The sequence below is a fragment of the Paramisgurnus dabryanus genome, chromosome 6 (assembly GCF_030506205.2).
Source record: "Paramisgurnus dabryanus chromosome 6, PD_genome_1.1, whole genome shotgun sequence".
Classification (NCBI taxonomy): domain Eukaryota; kingdom Metazoa; phylum Chordata; class Actinopteri; order Cypriniformes; family Cobitidae; genus Paramisgurnus; species Paramisgurnus dabryanus.
In genome coordinates this window covers 1,668,897-1,694,468 of record NC_133342.1, presented here as the reverse complement: position 1 = coordinate 1,694,468, position 25,572 = coordinate 1,668,897, and the positions used below count along the sequence as shown (strand labels likewise).

At 40.6% G+C, this 25,572-nt stretch overlaps 2 protein-coding genes across 3 annotated transcripts; both read left to right on the top strand.

Moving 5' to 3' along the window:
* Nucleotides 1-1,801: 1,801 nt before the first annotated feature.
* Nucleotides 1,802-9,031, top strand: LOC135748125 (tripartite motif-containing protein 16-like). Its single transcript, XM_065266205.2, has 6 exons — nt 1,802-2,579; nt 2,709-2,804; nt 3,014-3,247; nt 6,456-6,615; nt 6,762-6,821; nt 7,007-9,031. Exons 1-6 carry the CDS (start codon nt 1,815-1,817, stop codon nt 7,525-7,527), a joined length of 1,836 nt encoding a protein of 611 aa, XP_065122277.1. The 5' UTR covers nt 1,802-1,814; the 3' UTR covers nt 7,528-9,031.
* A 2,649-nt stretch (nt 9,032-11,680) lies between these two features.
* LOC135748150 (E3 ubiquitin/ISG15 ligase TRIM25-like) lies at nt 11,681-25,330 on the top strand. Of its 2 annotated transcripts, none has more exons than XM_065266250.2 (6): nt 11,681-13,652; nt 13,769-13,855; nt 14,065-14,289; nt 14,392-14,548; nt 14,625-14,663; nt 24,160-25,330. In XM_065266250.2, the coding sequence occupies exons 1-6, from the start codon at nt 13,062-13,064 to the stop codon at nt 24,189-24,191; spliced, it is 1,131 nt and encodes a 376-aa protein (XP_065122322.1). In that variant the 5' UTR covers nt 11,681-13,061; the 3' UTR covers nt 24,192-25,330. The 2 variants fall into 2 exon arrangements, with proteins under 2 accessions (XP_065122322.1, XP_065122312.1); XM_065266240.2 differs by lacking the exon at nt 24,160-25,330 and adding an exon at nt 21,802-23,149 and having other exon boundaries at nt 11,688-13,652.
* The last annotated feature ends 242 nt before the right edge of the window (nt 25,331-25,572 follow it).

The window sequence follows — 25,572 nt, the reverse complement described above, 5'->3', positions numbered from 1 at the left end:
CTTGCACGCACTGCTCTTTTGAAGTCTTTCCACAGATTTTAAATGATGTTTAGGTCAGAAGACTGTGAGGGACATGGCAAAACCTTCAGCTTGTGCCTCTTGAGGTAGTCCATTGTGGATTTTGAGTTGTGTTTAGGATCATTATCCATTTCTAGAAGCCATCCACTTTTCAACTTCAGCTTTTTTACAGATGAGGTTATGTTTGATTTACTTTAATTGAATCCATTTTTTCCTCTACCCGTGACATGTTCTGTGTGCCATTAGCTGCAATAAAACCCCAAAGCATGATCTATCCACCCTCATGATTAACAGCTGGACAGGTGGGTTTTTTTTAGGATTTCTATGCCCTTTGTTCTCCAATCATACACTCTAAAAAATATTTGGTTGTTTTTAACCCCGGGCTGGGTAACTATAGGACAGAACACATTTCTGGGTTAAAATGACCCAAATAATGGGTTAAAAGCAGTTGGGTTAAAACCACCCATTATTTGGGTCAGTTTAACCCAGAAATGTGTTCTGTCCTATAGTTACCCAGCCCGGGGTTAAATATTTTTTAGAGTGTACCTTTGCTCACCGCGTTCAAAAAGTGCTATTTTCACCACATCGGTCCACAGGACCTTTATCCAAAATGTATCGTGCAGTCGGACGCTGATCTTTGTGGTGAGGACGCAGAAAGACGTTTTATTCTGAGGAATCTTCCATGAAGGCCATTTTTGTGCAGGTGTTGCTAAACAGTTGAACAGTGCACCACAAGTCCAGAGTCTGACCAATCTTTTGGAGGTTTTTTGCAAGTCAAAGCTTTGCTAGCAATCCTATGAGCAGTTCTCTCGAATATTTTTCCAGACCTGATCTTGACCTCCACTGTTCCTGTTAACTGCCATTTCTTAATTACAATCCAAACTGAGGAATTCGATACCTGGAAACCCATTACAATCTTCTTAAAGCCTTCCTTTTCTTTGCTGGCGTCATCATTTTCAGTGCGCCAGGTGATAAGAGGAGCCTGGGTATTTATAAATTTGAGATTTCTATCACCTAAAATTCTAATATTTGCTAATATTGCTTAAAATATTGCTCACGTGTTTCATGTTTAACTTTATGTCTTTTGGAGATCATTTCATCTTCCACTAGCTTAACTGCATACATTTTGACCATAGGTGCCTACACTTTTGCCACTGTTAATTTACCTGAATAGTTCCTGTAGTTTAATCTCCATATGGGAATTGTTAGAAGAGAACTTTACAAAGAAAACGTTTTTAGAGATTTACAGTTTATATTACATTAATTTGCTATTATACATATTTGTTTCACTTGTGCATTAACACAATCATCATCAAACAGCAAACTTTCAGAGAAAGTTGATGATCGGCTTCATGGTACTGTCAATGTCTGATCGCATTGGTTTGGTTTTTGTCAACTTTAAACAATCGTTGTAACCCTGAGATTGTTGAATTAACATCATGGTGCAGTAAAGGCTCCTGCTTTAAAGGGATAGTACACCTTAAAATCTTGTTGTTCTAAACCTGTAATAAACACAAAAGAAGATATTTTGAGAAATGATGGTAAACACACAGCAGATAGTGTCCATTGACTTCCAGAATTGCCACAGCTGTGTTGAGCTGTGTTAGAAAATATGTGATAGTTTGTTAGAGAAATGCATTTGAATAAAGTTTTGTTTCATATGGTATGGACTTCTATATGATTTCCTTCATTGTGATGATTTATTCATTCATTTATTCATCTTTATTCATGTTTCCTGTTGCTTTAAGTAAATAAAATAAAATAATTTATGTTGGCCTACTCTTTTAGCGCTCATTATGCAGGCAGTTTCAGACTCAGCCACTGTCTCTGTGACTTTCTGTATGAGATTGACATCTAGTGGACTTCTTTATTATATGACTGGTTTGCACACGTTTCATAAACACACCCAGGAAGTTCTCAAGTTCAGTGAAACTGAAACTAAATCACTGTCAGGGTTGTTATGTTTAATCTTTTCTAAAATGGCAGAAGCGAGTGTTTCTTTGTTTCAGGATCAGTTTATCTGTTCAATCTGTCTGGATCTACTGAAGGATCCTGTGACCATTAACTGTGGACACAGTTACTGTATGAGCTGTATTACCGACTACTGGGATCAGAAGAGAGACTACAGCTGCCCTCAGTGCAGACAGACCTTCACTACAAGACCTGTTTTAGGTAAAAACATCATGCTGGCTGAAGTGGTGAAGAAACTGAAGAAGACTAAACTACAAACTGCTCGTCCTGATCACTGTTATGCTGAACCTGGAGATGTGAAGTGTGATGTCTGTACTGAGAGAAAACATAAAGCTGTCAAGTCCTGTCTGGTGTGTCTGAACTCTTACTGTCAAAATCATCTTGAACAACATGAGAATTTATTCAAAGGGAAGAAGCACGACCTGATAGATGCCACTGGACGACTTCAGCAGATGATCTGCCCACAACATGAGAAACTGCTTGAGATTTACTGTCGTACTGATCAGCAGTGTATATGTTTTCTGTGTATGGTGGATGAACACAATAACCATAAGACTGTATCAGCTGCAGGAGAGAGGACTGAGAAACAGGTGAGAGCTGAGAACACTGACTGGTTTTGTTTATGTGATCAGTTCTGCATTATAATAAATGTTTCCTCATGCTCATACTACAGCTAAATGAACAGTTCATCTGGTGTATTATATTTCCACATCTAACAGAAACAACTAAAGGAGACACAGAGAAAATCCCATCAGAGAATCCAGGAGAGTCAGAAGAAGCTTCAGGAGCTGAGAGATGCTGTGGAGACTCATAAGGTGAGTTTTGATCAGAAGAACAACTGCTGTCTGCTGTTTCAGATCTGTTTCAGACTCAGTTAGGACTCTCATCCAATCAGTCAGTGAGGAGTTCAGTGCTGGATGACTTTCACTGAAGTCCACTGTGGGTAGCAGACTGTGTGATGTACCAGTAAGAGCTGAGTGAATGCTGCTGATTCTAATGCTCCTCTCTCTGTGTGTCCTAACAGCGCTCTGCACAGACAGCAGTGGACGACACTGAGAGGATCTTTACTCAACTGATCCGATCCATTGAGAGAAGACGATCTGAGGTGACACAGCTGATCAGAGATCAGGAAAAGACTGCAGTGAGTGAAGCTGAAGGAGTCTTGAAGCGACTGGAGCAGGAGATTGATGATCTGAGGAGGAGAGACGCTGACCTGGAGCAGATTTCACACACAGATGATCACATCAATTTCCTCCAGGTAACAGAGATCTGAAAGATAAGATAATAAGAGCATGTTTTACAAAGATTGTTCCCTTTCAGTCGGTCACTACGACGTCACGTCGTGACCGACGAATTGGGAACTCGCTTAGAGAGACCAATCTGCTTAGTTTACTACTAAAACGCCAATGAACTTGCATTGAGATATTTGCATAATGCTGGCGCTGCCCCGCCAGGTGCGTATATAACCAGCAGGTGCAAATATGGAAATTAGCTTTTTTCGCTTCGAAAGCTGGCATATCTGCTACTGAGAAGCTACTCTCTGCTCTTCTGGGAACGGTTGCTGAAGTTGGTTTGACAAGCAGTACTACTACAGCGGACGCCGCAGTTCCACTGCTCTTCTTTATTATTTTGGCTTCAGTGTGTGCGTTGCCTCTTCCTGTGCGCATCACCAGCTGAGCACCTATAGAGTGATTTTCCTGAAAGAGTGATACGTGAGAGCTCTGTGTCTTTTTAAAGACAGCCACTCTCTCGTATTTTCGCAGATCAGCCTCCTTTTCAGGATAGCTTTGCCTCCGTGCGATCTTGGATGCAGAAGTACAGGGGTTCCAGACACGGTCAAGAGCGCTGTTTTCGTGCTTGGGCATCGAGCACCCGAGGCAGCATTCGAGGGTTTTTGTTCTCTCTGTGAGTGCATAACCCTCTTGGATTGCGACTGTCGTTTCTACGGGAACGACGCCCTTGCAGTGCTGAATGCCGCCATGGTGCGGCTGCGAAGCGCTCGCAGGACGCTCTTCCCATCACTAAGCTGAGCAGGTCGGGGGATGCCTCCTCCACCTCCCAGCCTCCTTGTTCTCCGGTTGAGATCCCGATGGAGACTGCAGAATCGTGTTCTACGATTTCTGCCGAATCCATTGGATCTCCTTCTGGTCCCGTCACTTCTGCAGCATCTGAGAGAGCCCCCTTTTCCCTCCGAGGCGGAGTCGTCCCGGAGATAGCGGCCGTGCCTGCTTGAGCGGCAAAGCGGTAGAGTTGGAGGGGTTAACCCCCTCCGCCCGAACCGTCCCGCCTGCATGATTGGTACTTCAAAGCTGCTCGGGCCTCTCGGTCCTCACCTCCTGTGCCTTTCCCGTGGGCACAAATAGCTGACTCGTTGGAATTCTCGGCCGTCTACGGCCGTTCAGCCTTCACCCCTCACCTCCCTCGCTGATGGAGCCACTAAGGGTTATGTCAGCTTCCTTTCGGTGAGCAGGGGGTCGTGATGCAACTGTGTCCGGCCCCCGCTGCCTCCTGGAAGGGCCGGTCGACCCTTCCTTCGCGGGCTTGGAGTCCGAGCCTGTGGAGAGACTGCATCCGTTGCATGCCATCCCTTGCACGCCATGGGGCTGTGCACGTCTTGAGATCAGCGCGAAGGAGGCCACCACCCTCGGTCGTGCGATGTCCACCACAGTGGTCCAGAACGCCACCTATGGCTGTGTCTGGCTGACGCGACGGACGCAGACAAGAATAACTTCCTGAATGCTCCTGTCTCACAGACCGGCCTCTTCGGTGAGTCCGGGAGTTTCCACGACGCAGAGTGAGGCGATCTCTTAGGTCGTACCCCGGCGGAGGAGAGCTGCCCTGGTCCACCAACGCCGGCTCCTCAGTCTGCCTCTCGCCTGTGGCGGCCACCTCCGTTCCCCCTCCTTGGACCCCATCTCGGCAGCACAAGGGAACCGGTCGTCAGCAGCTCGCCCCGCCCGCTACCCGTGGCAAACGGAGGTTCAAGTGGCCCCGAGTCGGGCGACCCGGAGTTGGAGAAAATCACTCTTTGGGAGATGGTGCAGGCACCGCTCCCTCCCCCGGAAGAGGGCCGGGTGGAAAATATTTGTTTTCATTTTGTTCCACCGGCTGTCCAGCCGGTACCCACATAACCAAACTAAGAGTGCATTCCTCTTCCCTTTCCAGGTCTCCTGAGGATCGAGAGAGCCTTGAGCGGGCACACACCAGCTCACCCTCCTCCTCCTCTTTCGCAAGCGGGTGTTTTTCGGAGTCTGCGCTGCCCCACCACTGGTACTTCCGTTAATTCCCCTCGTACGGTCCCTGGGTGCTTGGCTTCAGCTCACCAGCCCGTCTCGTTGGGTTTTACGCACGATCCGCCTCGGTTACGAAATAAAATTTACCGGCACACCCCCAAATTCTCGGGCATTCGTTTCACTACATTGAAAGCGTCCGATGCACATGTACTGTGTGCAAAAGTCGATGTCCTGCTGGCGAAGGAGGTATCGAGCCGGTCCCTCCTATCGAGATGATGATAGGGTTTTTCCAGCCTTTATCTCATAGTACTGGATGCTGCACATTGGTGGTGTTTGAGGAGATTCCCCCGTTCATATGTAAAGCACTTTGAGTACTGAGAAAAGCGCTATATAAATGTAAAGAATTATTATTACCCAAAAAATGTGGCGGATTACAACCGATTTGATTTACGCACCGGCTCTCCAAATGAGATCCTTCAGGATGATAACACCGAAGCACGTATTTCAATGTTCAGATCGGTTTGCAGCCTTAGACCTGTAGACATGTACTTCATGTGTCCATCTCCCCTCGCCACAGGCCGTTTCTTCGCTCTGCGTTCGTGGGGAGGGCATATCAATACTAAGTACCTCTATTCGAGCTGTCTCTCTCTCCCCGTGTTTCCATGAAAGTGCTAGACACGGCATTAAAACCCTGAGAGAGAGCAGTGTTTGCATTCTGCTTATATTTACGTCGGCTTATAATAGCTCGTTCTCGGCAGACGCTGCGCGAACACAGAGATTAAATGCTTCGGCATCTCGCTTGTTTAAGTCTTCAGGTCAACTGGGAAAAGAGTAACTTTGCCCCGTGCAGGGGATCTTTTTCTTGGCGTGGAAATAGACTTGATCGATTTATCGGCGTGTTTAACAGATGCGGTTTATCGGCCGGTCTCACTTTCCGGCTTTCTCAGCGAAATGAAGCTCATTTCCATATTTGCACCTGCTGCTTGTATACGCACCTGGCAGGGCGGCGCCAGCATTATGCAAATATCTCAATGCCAAGTTCATTGGCGTTTTAGTAGTAAACGAAGCAGATTGGCCTCTCTAAGCGAGTTCCCAATTCGTCGGTAATGACGTGACGTCTCCGTTCCCTTCCTTCAGGGAACGAGGGTTACATACGTAACAATGATGTTTTTTCTTTAAACAATTTTTTGTTTGTTGAGTTTGTTTGTGTTGTTTGTCTTTGTGTTTGTGTAGAGTTTTCAGTCTCTCTCTGTTCCTCCTGGATCTACAGACTCACTCGGCATCACTGTCAGTTCTCTCCTCTCTTATGATGATGTAGGAAAATCTTTGTCTTATCTGAGAGAGAAACTGGAGGATTTCTGCAGAGAAGAGATAGAAAAAATATTGGACAGAGGTAATAGGGCACCAATTAAAAAAATTAATTAGGCATGCATTATGCAATATTTAAATTAGCTAAATCTAATTATATAAAATATGTCATTATTTTCTGCCATAGTTTATCTTTACATGTTAATTAAGGATGTATATTGGTTTCCACAGTAAAGTGGATTGACATCATTTCCACCCCTGAACCAAATACCAGGGAGAAGTTCCTACAATGTAAGTAATTAGCAAATAAACATACACATAAACCAAAGAAAATTTTATTTCACATAAAAAACTCTGTATTACCTTTTGATACAAAATTAGTTTCCATAAAAACCTTAAATTGAGCCTTGAAGTTTTACTTTAATTAATGAAATTTAGATTCCCTAATTTAAAGATTATATTCTTTGTCTCCACAGATTATCGTCAGATCACTGCAGATCCAAACACAGTAAATAAACGTCTCTGCATATCTGATAGGAACAGAGTGATTACTGACACTGACAAAGACCAGTTGTATCCTGATCATCCAGACAAATTTGATGTTTATCCTCAGGTGTTGTGTAGTGAGAGTGTGAGTGGACGCTGTTACTGGGAGGTTGAGTGGAGTGGTCAGGTGTTTATATCAGTGTCATATAAGAGCATCAGCAGGGAAGGTAACAAGTGTTTATTTGGGAGTAATGATCAGTCCTGGAGTTTGAATTGTACTGAATCTAGTTCTTCATTCTATCACAATAACATTAAGACTAAACTCCCTGTAGTGTCCAGATCTTCTAGAATAGGAGTTTATGTGGATCACAGTGCAGGATCTCTGTCCTTCTACAGCGTCTCTGACACAATGACCCTCATCCACAGAGTCAACACCACATTCACTAAACCTCTCTATCCTGGGTTTAGAGTTTACTTTGGATCAGTAAAACTGTGTGATCCAACAGTATAGATAATAAAGGATAATACAAATATTTTTGTTATGGTAGTAGTAGGGGTTTTCAAACTACACTTGACCCCACATTATTTTTGTTCTAAACCCCGGTTTTAACAACAGCCACATTAAAAATACTGTAGTATGATATAAAGTAGAATTTACTATAGTAAACTGTAAAAATTATTGAATTTGCTGTAGTATATAATAGTAACTATACTCCATTTACATTATACACTTGGCAGACACTTTTATCCAAAGCCACAATCCAAGTGCATTTTAGGTGAACTTTTGCACTGCTAAAGCAATGCTCCACAAACTGAGCTACTGGAACACCTACTATAGTATACTTACTATAGTATACTATAGTATTCTGTAGTATTTACCATGCCTATATGCTGTGTTTCTATGCTAGAAACTAGACGCCTGTTTCAGCATTTGTGTGTACAGAAATAAAGTCAAATGGCAACAAAAAATGGCTGGAGTAAAACATCTCAAGGAGAAATTATTTTTGGACATTTTTCTCATAGATGTAAAACAACAGACAGTTTTCAGTTGCACAGTGTATTCAGTCAGTTTGACACCCCTTTATTTATCCAGTCTTGACTCTTGACACCATAGATATGTACAGTATAAAGGCTAGATGTGTTACGGCGGAGTCTCTATAACGTCATCGCCTGGTGGCCATCTTAACTCATACAGCTCGCTTACTCATAGAATTGTGTTTACTGGTGCAGGGACTTTTAAATGATCATAACTTGCTCAATTTTCTACCGATTTTCAAACGGTTTGGTTTCTTACAAACGTTATTAACATGACTATAATTCTGGGTGCTTTAACATGATTCATGAAAATTATTCATTAAGTATGCAGTGTCATAGATACATATCTGATGTTTATAACAAACCAAACCGTTTGAAAATCGGTAGAAAATTGAGCAAGTTATGGTCATTTAAAAAGAAAAGGGTCCTTTAAACACAATGCTACGAGTGAGCGAGCGCCCTGTGGTAAGATGGCCGCCAAATGCAGACGTTCCACTCAATTGGCCAGCAGCACGAGCGAGATATCTAGTAGGGGTCTAACGATTAATCATGCAAATGCGTGTCACTATTCCAGGAAATATCTACAGGAATATTTATATCGCTGTTCTTCAAATTGTTTCAGGTATTTTCATGATAATAAAGAATATTCTGAATGATTTTGTTTAACGAGTGTTGCTCTTTTAAATGCATGTTATAAACGACTCTGACTCATAATGATTTTAGATTAATAAGGACTTCCTATAGACCAAATGCTGTGGTACAAGCTGTGCATAAAACAAAGAATCGCAGCCTTGCGATTCAGAATCGATTTCAGACAGGCATTTTTTATGGGACACACAATTAATCGTTACAGCCCTAACATCTAGCCTTTATACATATCTATGTTTGACACTACAAATATACAAATGTTAAAGGGGCAATGAACCTGTTGATTTTATTGTTTTATACTGTTGTCTAAGGTCTACTTATGATGTTCACGTGTTTTTTAACATTCAAAAGCAATAAGTAAGAGGCTATTTTGTAGGGATCGACCGATATGGATTTTTTTGTGCAGATGCCGATACCGATTTTTTTCCATCAGCCTTAGCCGATGACCGATACAGGCTGCCGATTTTCTTTAGCCGATATTTGGAGCCGATACTGCTTTTGCTCATTTAGTTTACATCATAAAAATGACACAATGATAAAACCAAATGTTACAACTCTTAATTTAAAAAAGGAACATTTATTTATGAACTAACAAATAGTAAAAACAGGTGAGGTAGAACAAGTAAGAAAATTCAGTGCTGCTTAAAATACATAAATAAAATAATTACACCATTGCACACAGTAGCAGCAACCAAGCAGCATAACAAGGGGAACACTTTACTTTATCCATGAAAGTAACCAACTATTTACAACATATTTAATGCTTAGGTCTAAGTTTTAGTGCACTTAACTTAATCTCTTGTAGAGCAAATGTCTTTCATAAGAAGACAAGGAAAATGTAAACAGCAATGCTGATCAAAAAACAACTTAAAAAGAATTCTGAATAACATGCGCATTGCCCCACTTCTTTACCTCACACACCCTATGGCTCTATAATAAATGCGAGGGATAGTTAGTTTGCCTCAGCTCCCTTGAAACGCATAAAACTGAACAAATACATGAGAGCGCGTGCACGTGGGAGAGGTGCAGTGAGAGAGACATGGATGAGAGAGTGCATGTATCTTTGCGCTCCCAGTGAACGGAAATGTTGACAAAACTTACAAAATAACAGTTCTCCGGTCACATAAGTCATGTGGGAACTGCTCGGAACTAAGTGCTTCGGGTCGAATTTATAAATTTTTTTCGCTGACGAAACTCCGCGAAACTCCGCGTTAACAACCAGAAACGTATGCAACCATGAACTGCGCTCTCCACAATGACGAGAAACTATCAGCAATGGATATTGATTTTTAGCCTTTTACTACTACATATATTTATGGAGATGAGAATTAAAAACCCACCCTGTCCAGCTATGATCAGCTTTTTGGTTGATAGCTATGGTTGCACGCACATATAGAGCAACGTGTTTATACTTTCAAAGTATATGGCAATATTTCAGTCAAACAGTTAAAAGATGCTTAGTTTAAAACTTACCAGAGCAGGCTTGGAGCGCTACGCTCTGCGAGTGGGGGGAGGGGCAATGCACGCCTGTCTGTAATTAATGCCGGGGGAAAACTATTGGCGAACGCAAGCCGCGAATCGGCCGATGCCGATACACCTAAAACCTGCTAAAATCGGCCCGATGTATCGGTCGGCCGATGTATCGGTCGATCACTACTATTTTGTAACATGGTTCTGATGCTGTCTGGAGAAATAGTTCGTTTGAAGGGGCGGGCCGTATTGAAGACCTGGACGTAAACACCCACTGCTATGATTGGACAGCTTCATTACCCGTCATTACATGGGGAAATGTTTTAAAAACATTAATGTGTAAAAATAGCAACCGAACACAAATATGTTTGAGCCACAAAAGATTCTGAGTGCTAAAGATGATACACATAAATGACAATACGTATAGTAAAGTAGAAACGAATCTTTAAACTCAACGTGATTAAATTACCGTATACAACACAATAAGCGTGCATACGAAACTAAACCGCGGCTGATAAGTCCTTATCAATATTGTACTTGTGAAGTTGCTCTTACATACACGTAACGTTACATACCACCGTTATATGATAAAAAAGCTTTGTTGAGTGTTGGAACTTTCAAAGCATCTTGCCTAAATTACCGTATACAACACAGTAAGCGGGCATCAGAATATAAATTGCGGCTGGTAAATCCTTCCTTATCAATAACTTTGTATATTTCTATTGTTAAATTACAGTCATATTGTTAAGTGTTGCACCTTTATTAATAGTTTAATGTTTTTTAGTTAATTAAAACAGTCAAACATATGTGTTTAGACACGGGTGTTACAACAGGACATAGGAAGCGATCTCTAACAAAGCAATAGTGAAATGCAGTAACTTAAATATAGTAAAATGTTTTACTTACTGTGTATACTGCTGTGTCATTTTTGTCAGATCCAATATTAGTGGTGCTTTAAATCAAAGTCTCTCTACAAATCCAGCATCGACTTGTGCCTTCTTTACAAATGAATCCGCTGTAAACAAACACATCCCATGCGAGCTGGAACTTCTTCAAAAACAAACTTTAACCACGCATTCCTGATGTTAGGTTCTGATCCTCCGAGTTAATTGACTTTGTTCTTCCCATAGACAGTTCTTCCACAATCGAACACTCCGTTTCCATGGGTACTCATAACAGATCACCGAGTTAAAATAAAAGTCTCTCAGGAAAAATTTATTTAAAACTCATTTTGGTTACATTTTGCAATCTTTAAAGGCATGTTTACTGACTGTTGAGACACTGCATGGTTTGCTTTGCCCCTGGCCCACACTATCACGCAAAGCTGTGGGTGGGGCTACAAAAGTGGTCGTTATATGGAGGTGTTTAAATTCTAATCTGACGTCACATTTCAGCACATTCCTGAATCGATTGTTTTCTTGGCTTGGTGCTAAAAACATTTATATTTCAGTTAAGAGGACGTTTTCAGTTCTGAAGCTTGCAGGATGTTTTATTTACATATGATGACCTCTTATATAACACCATATCAATTTAAAATTGATTTTTTTTATTCACTGCCCCTTTAAAAGTGGGGTGCATGATCTCTGAAAGCCAATGTTGACAATTGAAATCACCTAAACAAACACAACCCCAATCACAATAGAATATGGAACAGCTTTTGATAGACCCGCCCCACACATACGCAACGGTTAGTAGACACGCACCTTAATGTTGGTTGGCTACAAGTGTGATTTGGTATTTGTCCCGACTCCCTTTTCCAAAGTGTTTTTCAAAAATCATGCACCCTGCCTTTAACCCAAAGATTAGTAATGTACAGTGTGAAACATTTTATTTTAACTACCCAGTGTTATCTCATAACCTCTGGAAAGATAACCCAAGATTCCTTTTTTCCACGTGGGCTTAAAAGCAGTGTTTAGATATGAAGATTACCCAGGGTTAAGATAGTGTAAAATGCCTGTATGGTCTTTATAAAAAATTAGGCCGTAAAACTTATTTACAAAGTTAATCATTATAATTATTACAAATATTTTAATTGTATTCCTGTGGACTACATTTGTCACCTTATAGGCTTGTTCAAAGTCTGCAGAAATATCACAGCCTTATCTTCATATCACCAAAATGTTGGTGGATGTAAAAGGTAAAGATTTTGCAGCTGTTGCACATGAGCTTTGGTGTAATGTTTGTCAGATGTAATGTCCACCTGATGGCACAGCACGCAGTGCAGCACATTCAGCCATTGATTTTCTCTTTGAAAAACACAGAATCCTTTTCCACATCTTTAAATAGCTCACGAGCAAACGTAGATAAATATACTTTAGGTTATAAGCAGCAACTTTTTAAAATTGTAATCCCATTCTTCTTTAAAGGTGTGGATGGCATGTCCTTTATAGGCTCTGTCAGACTTTGACTCCACATCTTTCTGTAAATGAATGACTAAAGACAATACAGATAAAGCATTGTTGATGTCATACCAAAAGTTACTCATGGGGCGTAGGAAATAAATGAATAGTAAATGCACTATGAATAATGTTGTTCAATGCAGCAAAAACATCGTATTTGTGTTGTTTTACTCAATAAATTGAATTAACATGGGAAATGAGTCATTTATTCTTATCTTTATTCTTGTCTTTACAACGCCCCTGCTTTTGTGTAGAGTGGTAAGTTTGCAAGGGAAGGGCATAAAAATTTAGAGTGGAATGCAGCCCTGCATGGAGTTTTTTGAAGGAGACTTTTTTGAAGGAGGACAGCCCTCGTTGCGGTGTGATGATGTCATTAGCCTTCAAATTGGGATCCACCCTAGAACTCACATTTGCATAAGTTTCATAAACACAACCAGGAAGTTCTTGAGTTCAGGAAAACTGAAACTTCACTGTCAGGTTTTTGTTTTCTAAAATGGCAGAAGCAAGTGTTTCTTTGGCTCAGGATCAGTTCAGCTGTTCAATCTGTCTGGATCTATTAAAGGATCCTGTGGCTATTCCTTGTGGACACAGTTACTGTATGAGCTGTATTACGGACTACTGGGATCAGGATGATCAGAAAAGAGACTATAGCTGCCCTCAGTGCAGACAGACCTTCACTACAAGGCCGGTTTTAGGTAAAAACACCATGCTGGCTGAAGTGGTGGAGAAACTAAAGAAGACTAAACTACAAGCTGCTCGTCCTGATCACTGTTATGCTGAACCTGGAGATGTGGAGTGTGACGTCTGTACTGAGAGAAAACACAAAGCTGTCAAGTCCTGTCTGGTGTGTCTGAACTCTTACTGTCAAAATCATCTTGAACAACATGAGAATTTATTCAAAGGCAAGAAGCACAACCTGATAGACGCCACTGGACGACTTCAGGAGATGATCTGCCCTCAACATGATAAAGCCCTTGAGATTTACTGTCGTACTGATCAGCTCTGTATTTGTTATCTGTGTATGGTGGATGAGCACAAAAACCACGAGACTGTATCAGCTGCAGCAGAGAGGACTGAGAAACAGGTGAGAGCTAAACGTTTGTTAATATGATCAGTTCTGATAAATTTTTCTCAACAAGTTATTTTTAATAAATCACACAACAGATACATGTACTGTTGATCTGGTTTATCATCTAACAGAAACAGCTGCAGAAACAATACCAGGAGAGAATTGAGGAGAGCCAGAAGAAGCTTCAGGAGCTGAGAGATGCTGTGGAGACTCATAAGGTGAGTTTTGATTAGAAGAACAACTGCTGTCTGCTGTTTCAGATCTGTTTCAGACTCAGTTAGGACTCTCATCCAATCAGTCAGTGAGGAGTTCAGTGCTGGATGACTTTCACTGAAGTCCACTGTGGGTAACAGACTGTGTGATGTACCAGTAAGAGCTGAGTGAATGCTGCTGATTCTAATGCTCCTCTCTCTGTGTGTCCTAACAGCGCTCTGCACAGACAGCAGTGGATGACACTGAGAGGATCTTTACTCAACTGATCCAATCTATTGAGAGAAGACGATCTGAGGTGACACAGCTGATCAGAGATCAGGAAAAGGCTGCAGTGAGTCGAGCTGAAGGACTCTTGAAGCGACTGGAGCAAGAGATTGATGATCTGAGGAGAAGAGATGCTGAGCTTTTACAATCAGATGATCATATCTATTTCCTCCAGGTAAACAAAAACAGGACAGTGGTCTTTAGGACGTGAAGAGCATGTTTTAAAGAGATTGTAGTTTCTATGAAATGTTTGTTGTTTGTCTTTGTGTTTGTGTAGAGTTTCCAGTCTCTCTCTGTTCCTCCTGGATCTACAGACTCACTCAACATCACTGTCAGTTCTCTCCTCTCTATTGATGATGTAGGAAAATCTGTTTCTCATCTGAGAGAGAAACTGGAGGATTTCAGCAAAGAGATAGAAAAAATATCTAACAGAGGTAAAGCACATATCTTCGGATAACAATGAAATATTTTGTAGAAATACAAAGAATGATTTTATAACTTTTAATACAGTTTCCCCTGAACCCAAGACCAGGATGCAGTTCTTACAATGTGAGTCTTAACAAAAAACACATTTATATAATACACATATTTCATAATGCTAATAAATATATATGCAGTGATAATGATGATTTGCCTAATTTAAATCAACCCCCCATAAAAAAACCTCTCGGATACAGATGTATCCCTCGTTCCCTGAAAGAAGGGAACTTAAACGTCACAGCATGACCGACGAATTGGCTTTGTAGAACCAATTTACTTCGAGAAGCCATTAAAGTGGCAATGAACTTGGCATGCAGGTATTTGCATCTGCTGGGGCTGCCCCGCGAGTATTTAAAGCCAGGCAGGTGCAATACCTTTTCAGAGAATGCAACTAGTGAGAGGCTGACAGCCAATGCTCCGCAACATCAATTGTCGAGGAGGTGGAGGAGTACCAAACCTTTTTTATAATGTTTTGTCACTTACAGCGTTGTGTAATGGAGCAATTCAATTTTATTTATATAGCGCTTTTCACAATTAGTAATTGTTTCAAAGCAGCTTTATATTAATAATATATATATATATATATATATATATATATATATATATATATATATATATATATATATATATATATATATATATATATATCTCAGAGATGGGACCAAGTCACACATGTGCAAGTCTCAAGTAAGTCTCAAGTCTGAACCTTCAAGTCTCAAGTAAGTCCCAAGTATTTTTTTCTTGGGCAAGTCAAGTCAAGTCGAGTCACAGGCTATGTCAAGTCAAGTCAAGTCCTGTAGTAGGTCAAGTCAAGTCCAAGTCAAGTCACCTTATTATTGTAATTTTACCTGCAGAATCTGATCTTAATAAAGTGACAAGATATACAGTAAGTAACTATTAGTAAATTACAATAATTTGGATTTGCAGTGTAAATACTCATGTTCAGTAAAATACATCATGGAATCAAACAAAATTGTTACTTCATAAATTATTTATTTTTCGCTTCTGCCAACCGTGTTTGAAATGTTTGAAACTTTCAACATTGAGTCCATAAAACAAATAACAGCTTAACATCCTACAGACTCCTCTCTAAAAACCTTCCTCTCTCTCAAACACAGTTTACGTACGACATTAAACTTTGTTACATTTCTCCTCTCTCTCTCTCTCTCTCTCTCTCTCTCTCTCTCTCTCTCTCAAACATGCACCCAGAAAAAACGAGCGCGTCGCACCGCGTGTGCGTCTCTTCCGTTCGCGCGCCTACATTTGAAATAACGAACTTGAGCGCGCAAAAGACGCGACATGTGAACCGCCCCTAACATTGTAGAATCAAGTCTTTTGCCGAAAGCATGACCTTCGGTACCCCTCTGGCTGAATGTTGATATCTGATCTAAGTGGGCGTGGTGTGCGTGTGCGTACGAGAGGGCATGACTGTCGTGATTCAGTCATGACAATGCCATTCTCAGCCTGCGCTCCAGCTGGTTCAACTTTATTTTTTAAAATAATTTATATATTTTATATTCAAACTGAAAACATGATGTGATTAACACTCAAGTCATTCAAGTCATCATGTCTCAAGTCAAGTCAAGTCAAGTCTCGAGTCTTTAACTTCCAAGTCCGAGTCAAGTCTCAAGTATTTTTTTTTTGTCAAGTCAAGTCACAAGTCACAAAAATAGTGACTCGAGTCGACTCGAGTCCAAGTCACCAAGTCACAAGTCCCCATGTCTGATATATATATATAGATATGTAAACGCATAAGAAGATTAGACGGGTTCAGCCGGTGGTCGTTTGGCAGGCATCATGTTTGAAAGACAGCCAGTAGATCAGGGTGTTGATCAACGGCAGCCGGAACTGGATCTGTTAGTGTCATTGTCCTTGGGATCGAGGACGAGACAGGGAGAGAGAAACGAAATCCTATTATGGTAGGGGTCATTTGCATGTTATGCAAGTGTCACACAGTGTTGTGGTTTAATATCTGCTCGGTTCCAGACAGGCTAACTATTGCGGAATTAGTAAATTACCCAGACGATTTATGTGAATGCTTTGTTCCGTACAAGCTAACTATTGCAAGATAAGTGTATTATCTATACAAATTATGTGAATGCATTGTTAAAGAAAAAAGTTTAGACTTAAAGTGATCGACTGTGTCTGATTCTCGGACATCAGATAGCAAATCATTCCAGAGCTTAGGGGCTAAGTTGGAAAAGGATCTACCACCTTTAGACACTTGATATTCTAGGGATAATTAAGAGACTAGAATTTTGCGACCGTAGTGTACATGATGAATTGTATTCTGATAGTAATTCTCTAGAATATGGCTTTATAGGTGATTAGTAATATTTTAAAACGTATGCAATATTTAACTGGTAGCCAGTGTAAAGATGCCAGAAGTGGGCTTATGTGTTCATACATCTTAGTTCGAGTAAGCATTCTTGCTGCAGCGTTTTGAACCAGCTGTAGCTTGTTTACCTGATTTGCATGACATCCTCTGAGTAGCGAGTTACAATAGTCTATTCTAGATGTCATAAAAGTGTGGATGAGCTTCTCTGCATCTGATGCAGACAGCATATGGTGTATTTTTGAGATATTTCTAAGCTGGAAGAAAGCGGTGCGGCAGACATTGAAGATATGACTATTGAAAGATAAATTGCTGTCGAACATCACACCTAGGTTCTTAACTGTGGAAGATGGCACCATGGTGCAGCCATCTATGGGCAATTTGTAACCTGACATATTTTGTTTGGAACGATTCGGTTCAATAATAAGTATCTCAGTCTTATTGGAGTTTAGCATAAGGAACTTATGTGCCATCCAGTCACTAATATCGCTAATACAGTCTGTTAGCTTAGAAAACTGGTGGATTTTGCGAGGATGTAAGATGTAAAACTGGGTATCATCTGCATAGCAGTGAAAACTTACGTTATGTTTCCTGATAATGTCTCCTAAAGGTAACATATATAAAGAGAATAGGATAGGGCCTAATACTGATCCCTGCGGTATGCCAAATTTAACCAGGGATGATTCTTCCTCATTTACAACAAAGTGATAGCGATACTTTTGTAAAGTAAACTCTATGTGCTGGGATAAATGTTTTTTTTGACATGTCAAGGCAGCTGACAGACAGACGGTTAAGCTTGTCGGTCTGTTTCCTGACCTGGGCCCTGGATAGTCAGACAACATCACAAGTAAGAATATTGGTCAGATTTCTAGAGAGTATAGCACTTCCTTCCCGGGACAGATGGAGGCCATCTCTCTTTGGCAGGTCAGTTCTCCCCCAGAAATGCTTCCAATTGTCTATAAACCCTATGATATGCTGAGGACATCACTTTGACATCCAGCCATGAAGTGACACTAATCTACTGTAAGTTTCATCCCCCCAGTAGGCAGGGAGCGGACCAGAGCATATGGCATTGTCTGACATTGTTTTTGCAATTTCACACACCTCTTTAAAATTATTTTGGTTAACTCTGACTGGCGGAGTCTGGTGTCATTCGTGCCGGCGTGAATAACAATCTTAGAAAACTTATGCTTAGCATTAGTCAGCACTTTAAGTTTGGATCTAATGTCAGACAATCTGGCTCCCGGTATACATTCGACTATGGTGGCTGGTGCCTCTATTTCCAGGCTCTTGAGAAAAGCCAATAACCGGGACAATTTTAACATCGGTCTCAGCTGGTATGCTGCTGAGGGGGGAGAATCTGTTAAATAGAACCACAGGAGCGTGGGGTGGGTGTCGGATACAACTATGCCGCCTGACAGTCACCCAGTTAGTATGCCGCCTTGACTCTGATGTTGGAACCGAGCCATGTATAGTACCCGTAACACTAGGGGCACCCGAAACAGTGTTTGTAACATAAGCATTTGCGGTCTTACTATCCTCAACTAGCGTTCGGATGCGCGCTTCTAGTTCTGCAACCTTCTCCATCAGCCTTACTATTTCCTTACACTTAATGCATGTAAAACCCTCTTTGCTGACGGGGAGGGCTAAACTATACATGTGGCATGAAATGCAGGTTACAATAATAAGAGGAGTCTTACTGCTATCATGCTGGGCGATGGCGTCTCCATTCACCCGAACATGATTCGTGAAGCTGCATCGGATGGGGGACTTGCTGCATGCCCCGGTCGCTTGCCAGTGCCTGGGGCGAGGGTGTGTGCCACACAATAGATATAGAAGGCTGGGCAGCAGTTCCTCCACAGCTTCCCCCTCTGGTGAGGACAGGTCTGAAAAACATGCATCGGATAAATCTGCCATTCAATCGACAAGAAAGGCAGATTTACAGTAAACAGACGGTAAACAGACGGTAAGCAAGCAGGCTATATGTTAGCAGGCTATAGGTGTTTACTGGTAATAAATCGTTTTGCTTAGTAATACTATTAAATAGTGTCAAGACAGTATTCTAGAGATAAACTAATAAGTTATATTATATAAATAGGAACAAGATAGTAGAAAAAGAGAATTTAGACGATAAACTCCATGGAGCTCCAAGCTTAGGTCATGCAGCAGCGTTGAAGAGAGGAACCAAAATAGTTCCTCTAGTATAGCCCCAAAACGGAGCTGCAAGCCGACACATGAGTCGACCTTCGGTGTTCTCACTGATTTGAGAAGAGAACCCAAGAGGAAACCAGCTCGAAACGAACACTAGGTCATCCTTCCCGAGCTTCACGGCTGCTTTCTTAGCGCCGGTAGGCAATGGAAGGAGGGGGGGTGGGGGCGCTCCCGAAGGTACACCATATGACCTCGCAAATCCACAAGAGACATGTTTTCGAATATGGAACATGATTCCTCGCGAAACGCTACCTCAGCGTCCAGTAGTAGTGCATGGACGGAATGCCATCTTTAAAAAGACACACATGACGACCGTGACACGAGAGAACGGCTGTCTTTATAGAGATGTGAGTTCAAACTCGTGCTGCTCTTTTAAGGAAAATTACTCTTTAGATGTGCTGAGCTGATGAAGCACGCAGGGGAGAGGCAACACACACACTCAACTCAAAAAGGAGTAAAGAGGTGGAAATTTAACTGTGATTCTTTGCTGTTGTGCTGTCTGTCTAACCAACTTCAGACACACAGAGGTTTCCAGAGCAGAAAGAGAGCTTCTCAGTTGCAGATCACTGCCGGCTTTCGAAGCGAAAAAAGCTGCTTTGATATTGCACCTGCCTATCGTTAAATACTCGCGCGGCATCAGCAAATGCAAATACCGGCATGCCAAGTTCATTGTTGCTTTAGTAGCTTCTTGAAGTAGATCGGTCTCGCGAAGCGCGTTCCCAATTGGTCGGTCACGGCGTGACGTTGTAGTGATTGACTGAAAGGGAAATCAATAATTACAAATAAACAGAGAATACATGTGCTATATATCACTATTAGACCAAAGCAGTTAATTAATTAAGATTCCAATCTTACATGTAAACCATTAAAATCAGTTTTTCTGTTATTAATTCATTTATTTTCTATATTTCTTAACGTTTTGTACACTTGAATGTATTTGAATCGCCGGACTTGAATTCATTAATAATATTTTTTACAAAATGCAATGTCAATGTATTTATCGAAACATATTTTGCTGTGCAACTAAGCAGAGGCGATTCTAGGGTCTATGGGGGCCCCAAGCAGAAAAATCCCTGTGTGTAAGAAGTGTGCAAAACTTCTATACAATGTCCTTTGCTTAACCCACTATTCTACAGTGCAACAGTTACTGCGAAAGATAAATATGTATTTACAAATATTTAAGTATAATCTTCATCATACCTAACATTATTAACATGTTTGGATGCATAAATGGCATAACATGTTTGGAAATAATGACAGCAGAGAAATATTTTCTACATTATATAATGATAGCAATGATTAATAACTTATTTTTACAAGAATGTTTTAAGAAACCAGTCATTTTATGACTGCTATACTAAATAATCTCAGTAAAGTTACTGCTAACTGTTATGTAAGTTAGTGTCCTAGAGTTAAATATTAGTAAACTAAATATTAATTTCATATCTGAAAATACAGAACAGTATAACACATACATCTGTTGATTTTCTCAGCAACAATGCAATTCTATAGACTTGACAAGAGGTTTTCCAGAAATTTGTTTGATAATGTTTGAGACCTGACAGGGCGAGGATGTAGTTTGTCTTACCTCCCTTAAACTTATCATCTCTCCTTTCTGCTTTCCTTTCCCTGCTGTGCACAAAACATTTCTGATGTCCATCTACAGAAACCAATAATGATCGAGTCAAAATAGGATTTGCATTGTTATTTAGAAACTTCCTTTAGTCTCGTCATGTTTTCATAAGCTAACTCACTCGCGTGGCGTCTTTTGAATGCGGTTGTGCGCGAATGAACGCAAAGACGCGCGTGGACATAAATATGTGCGTGTTCGCGTCATTGCGACTGCTTTGTTGCTTTTACAAGCGTAAATTGGTAACTACATTGCATATAGATCCGTTTTTGCCGCGATTGTCTTTCTAAAGGATTGCACTAGTTAACTGCTAAAATTTAAACTTGAGATTTACACTTGGGCACGTGCCTGACTGGAGCTGGACCGGACACATTAAACCGCATGTGGGTACGAGGCTGCTCACTTTAGTGCCTTTTTGCGGTTAAATTGTTTTAAATCACTTGAGTGTTAGCATTTGCAAGCCTTTGAAACACGTGCAAATGATAAACTTTTCCTATTTAAATTTGCGTATTAATCTGGCAATCGCAAGCCAAACCGTGGGTCGTGATCCGTACGGATCAACTGCGACAGCACGACTGAATGATACAACGTCACCCATTCGCTACGTTCATTTTCGAAACTGGCAAGTTATTCACCTGGGTTGGATTTTGACTGGGCTAAGCCAATGTCAATCAACATTCCATCCAATCGGAATTTTGATATGCAGTCATGTTGAGTATCTATGTTCATCTACCGGGTGTAGCTGGCCATCCGAGAAACAAACTCGGGGGCACTAGTGGCTCGGGGCTCCAAGCAGTTGCCTGCCTTGCCTGTTGACAAGGTGCGCCTCTGCAACTAAGGGACAGAGACACATTCACAAGTAACATATTACTAACACACTCTCAAACATATTTATACATGTCTGTAAAAGTACAAGATAATCAGATGCTGTAAGATTTATTCTATAAATGATAAAGTTTATATAACCCAAGGCTTTAATCAAAATTCAGATTCTCTGATTTACACATAGATTTGTGATTTGTCTCCATCAGATTGTCATCAGATCACTGCAGATCCAAACACAGCACATAAACGGCTCTGTCTGTCTGAGGGGAACAGAGTGATTACAGTTACTGACACAGTCCAGCCGTATCCTAATCATCCAGACAGATTTGATAAATACCTTCAGGTGTTGTGTAGTGAGAGTGTAAGTGGACGCTGTTACTGGGAGGTTAAGTGGAGTGGAAATGTGCGAATATCAGTGTCATATAAGAGCATCAGCAGGAAGGGAGAGAGTCATGAGTGTTTGTTTGGATTTAATGATCAGTCCTGGTGTTTGTGGTGCTCTGATGTCGAATATACATTTTGGCACAATAAAGTTAGTAACAAACTCCCTATATTGTCGAAATCATCTAGAATAGGAGTGTTTGTGGATCACAGTGCAGGAACTCTTTCTTTCTACAGCATCACTAGCACAATGACCCTCATCCACAAAGTCCAGACCACATTCACTAAACCTCTCTATCCTGGGTTTGTGGTTATTAGTAAATCAGTGAAACTGTGTAATACAACAAAATAGATCATACAGAGATCTTACAGTTAATATTGTTATAACAGAAGTTAATGTTAAATAGACAAGACATTGGAGTTTAAATCTCATTGGGTATATAAGTAATGATTGTATTGAGTGATTGAGAAATAGTAGAATGAATATAGAGAGTCATCAGTCAGAGAAACAACACAAATAATATCACACTGTGTATGTGTTTAGTTTTCACATCAGGATTGAAGAAAAAAGTTTCTCTGGGTTACAGTCAATAACCCACAGCATAAATTTATTAGCAAAAATGTATTTATAAAATCATAGTGACTACGCTTAAAGTGAACTAAATAATATCATGTGGTGGTTAGGGATTTTTGGGGCCTGTACTATAAAGCTAGTTCAGTTGGCTAGGCAGGTAAGGATTAGTTTGTGCCAACTCTGGGTTTTGGGTACCAATGAAAGTAGATGTGTTTTAGGCAGTGTTCATCACCATAGTATCTCATACCACACAGCTGCAGAGCAGGTTATGTTTTTCTAGATCAGTGATTACACCAAATTGACGTATGAGAGTGACGCAACGAATTCACATGTTGTGATAGCTTTATCCTTATCCTGTTTTAAGAGAATTACAATTGTTTAATAGTAATAAAACCATTATTAGTAAATAAGCATGCTGTTTTGGTATTGATTGAGCAATTTATATTAACGTTTCATGGTACTGACAAAGCCTGATTGCATTGGTTTGGTTTTGACCATGTTAGATACGAGATAAACAATAATTACGTTTTTTAGCAATATCAGTAGTAAACATACTACAGCAAGTAGTACAATGCATAATGCTGTTTATTACAGCAAAATAATTGTTTTATGTTGTTTTAATCAATAAACTAAATTATCATGGGAGCTGAGTCTTATTCATTCTTGTCTCATGTTTTTTTTATACTTGATTAATGTGGGATCAAGATGACCATAAGAGACACTGCAGCTGCCCTCAGTGCAAACCATAAGAGACCTTCACTCCAAGACTTGTTTTAGATAAAAACACAATGCTGAAACTGAAGAAGACAAAACTACAAGCTGCTCGTCCTGATCACTGTTATGCTGAACCTGGAGATGTGATGTGTGACGTCTGTACTGAGAGAAAGCACAAAGCCGTCAAGTCTTTATGCTTCTTGATTTCTGTGCAATTGCTTGATAATGGTCTTCCTCTGATAATAAGTCATGGCTGAAGAGTTCCGCAGAGCTTTGTATTTAATGGTAATATCGGCAAAAATTGGCATGTGTATGAGCAGGAATTTGACATATTCATTGCTGCTGCACACTCCGAGAAAGAGCGTCGCACGAAAGCATTCATACTGCTTAATCTGGCCGGCTCGGAAGCCATTGGGTGCGAGCAAACCTTCGTCTATGCACCCACTGCGTATACAGGTGAGGGAGAAAACCAATATTTACTCAGGCTGAATCACGCAAAAACCAGGAATGTCTAAAACGCAAGTTTTTGTGAACTTTGCAGCCCACAAATAAACATAACGATGGAAAGACACAAATTTAATTCAAGAGACCAAAAGCAAGAAGAAACAATCGAGGCATATGTAAGTGACCTACAAAACAAGGCACAAAGTTGCAGGTTTGGAGATTTACAGGAAGAATTGATAAGAGATCGACTTGTGTGTGGGATACTTAATGATGAAATGAGTTGCATGGTAATGAGCTAACGTTGACAAAAGCCATTAAAATATGCCAAATTCATTAACTCTTTTTAAAAATTCAGTGCACACAATATCAAAAAAGACTGTAAATCAAATTGATGTTACCAAAGCTTCAAATAGCAGCGAAGACTCTTTGTTTTTTCTTTGATTCTTTATAGATGGAGTTGCTGTAAATCATCAAATTGACTGAAAACAGTTAAAGAAAACTGCAATATCTTGCACTGTGCAAACCAATGAAAAAAGCCTCTTCAACTAAAGATTGACACAGAAGCTTCATGTAACATCATGTCTCTGCAGACATTAGGTAAAGCAAGACGAAAAACTTCGGGTTTCAAGCCATGTGAAGCTTGTTGCGTATGGTGGAGAGGAGATCCAAACTGCTGGTTCAACCGTGTTATCTTGCAATCTGTGTGACCAGACCTACTTTCTACAGTTCTATGTAGTGCAAAAAAAAAAAACGTACAACCATTGCTCGGACTGTCTTCGGATGGGCCTTATTTCTCTCAATAATGCAGTCAACCAGATCAGTGTATAAGAAAACCCAAGTTTCATCCAGCAGCTTAACAAAGAATATGCAGATCTTTTTTTCCGAGATGAAATAGGAAAGTTTCCTGTAATGTACTGCATGAAACTGGACAAAGAAGCTCAACCTTTCGTCCATATAGCACGAAGAATTCCTGCAGCAATGCAACACAAGGTAAAAGCAGAGTTGGAAAGAATGGTTGCTATGGGTGTAATCAATCCTCTGAGACAACCGATTGGGTGTCATCTATGGTGGCAACTCACAAAAAAACTAAGACGCATTTACCCAAGGGACCCAAACAAGTTCCTAAAACGTCCGCATCACCCAATGCGCACAGTGGAAGAAGTGGCAGCGCAGATGCCAAACTCCACAGTATTCTCTATGCTTGACGCAAAAAGCTCCTTTTGGCAGATTTCGCTGGATCAAAAATCCTCCCTACTGATTACGTTCAGTACACCATTTGGAAAATTCAGATTTCTTAGGATGCCCTTTGGCATTAATTCGGCCAGCGAGGTATTTCAGCGCGCTATGGAACAGATCTTTACTGGCTACTCTTGCATGGTCATAGTCGATGACATCATCGTAGGAGGTAACGGTGAGCAGGGAACATGATTCAAACCTAAGGAAAGTGTTGGACTGTCCTTGTGAAGTGAACTTGAGACTGAACCCTCAAAAATGCAAATCCGCCTAAGTGAGGTGAGCTATGTCTATCTGAGGTTGAAACAATAATTAATTGCATAATTTTTCTTTTAGTAAACATTAAAAACGGGTCCCACAGACCCGAACACCACGCAAGGGTTAAAGGAGGAGGATGAAGAAAATAGTATTGTTCTGTAGCTTTAAATCTGAAACTAAAATCCTAAAGCTTGCTTATAAGCATGTGCGAGTTGGTGCTGCGGTGTTGAAGTTTGTACATTGCATGTTGAACTCCTGCATGTCTTATTGTAAAGATACTGTTATTAAAAAAATGATTTTTCCCTTGCCACTTGTCATTCTACAGAAACCATGATTTCCTTCATTGTGATGGTTTATTCATAAATTTTTTCAT

Coding starts and splice junctions, on each gene's coding strand:
- LOC135748125 (XM_065266205.2), top strand. CDS start 1,815: ATGCAGGCAGTTTCAGACTCAGCCACTGTCTCTGTGACTTTCTGTATG. Junction 3,248..6,455: donor ATCACATCAATTTCCTCCAG/GTAACAGAGATC, acceptor GTGTTTGTGTAG/AGTTTTCAGTCTCTCTCTGT. Junction 6,616..6,761: donor AGAAAAAATATTGGACAGAG/GTAATAGGGCAC, acceptor TGGTTTCCACAG/TAAAGTGGATTGACATCATT.
- LOC135748150 (XM_065266240.2), top strand. CDS start 13,062: ATGGCAGAAGCAAGTGTTTCTTTGGCTCAGGATCAGTTCAGCTGTTCA. Junction 13,653..13,768: donor CAGAGAGGACTGAGAAACAG/GTGAGAGCTAAA, acceptor ATCATCTAACAG/AAACAGCTGCAGAAACAATA. Junction 14,664..21,801: donor CAGGATGCAGTTCTTACAAT/GTGAGTCTTAAC, acceptor TGTCTCCATCAG/ATTGTCATCAGATCACTGCA.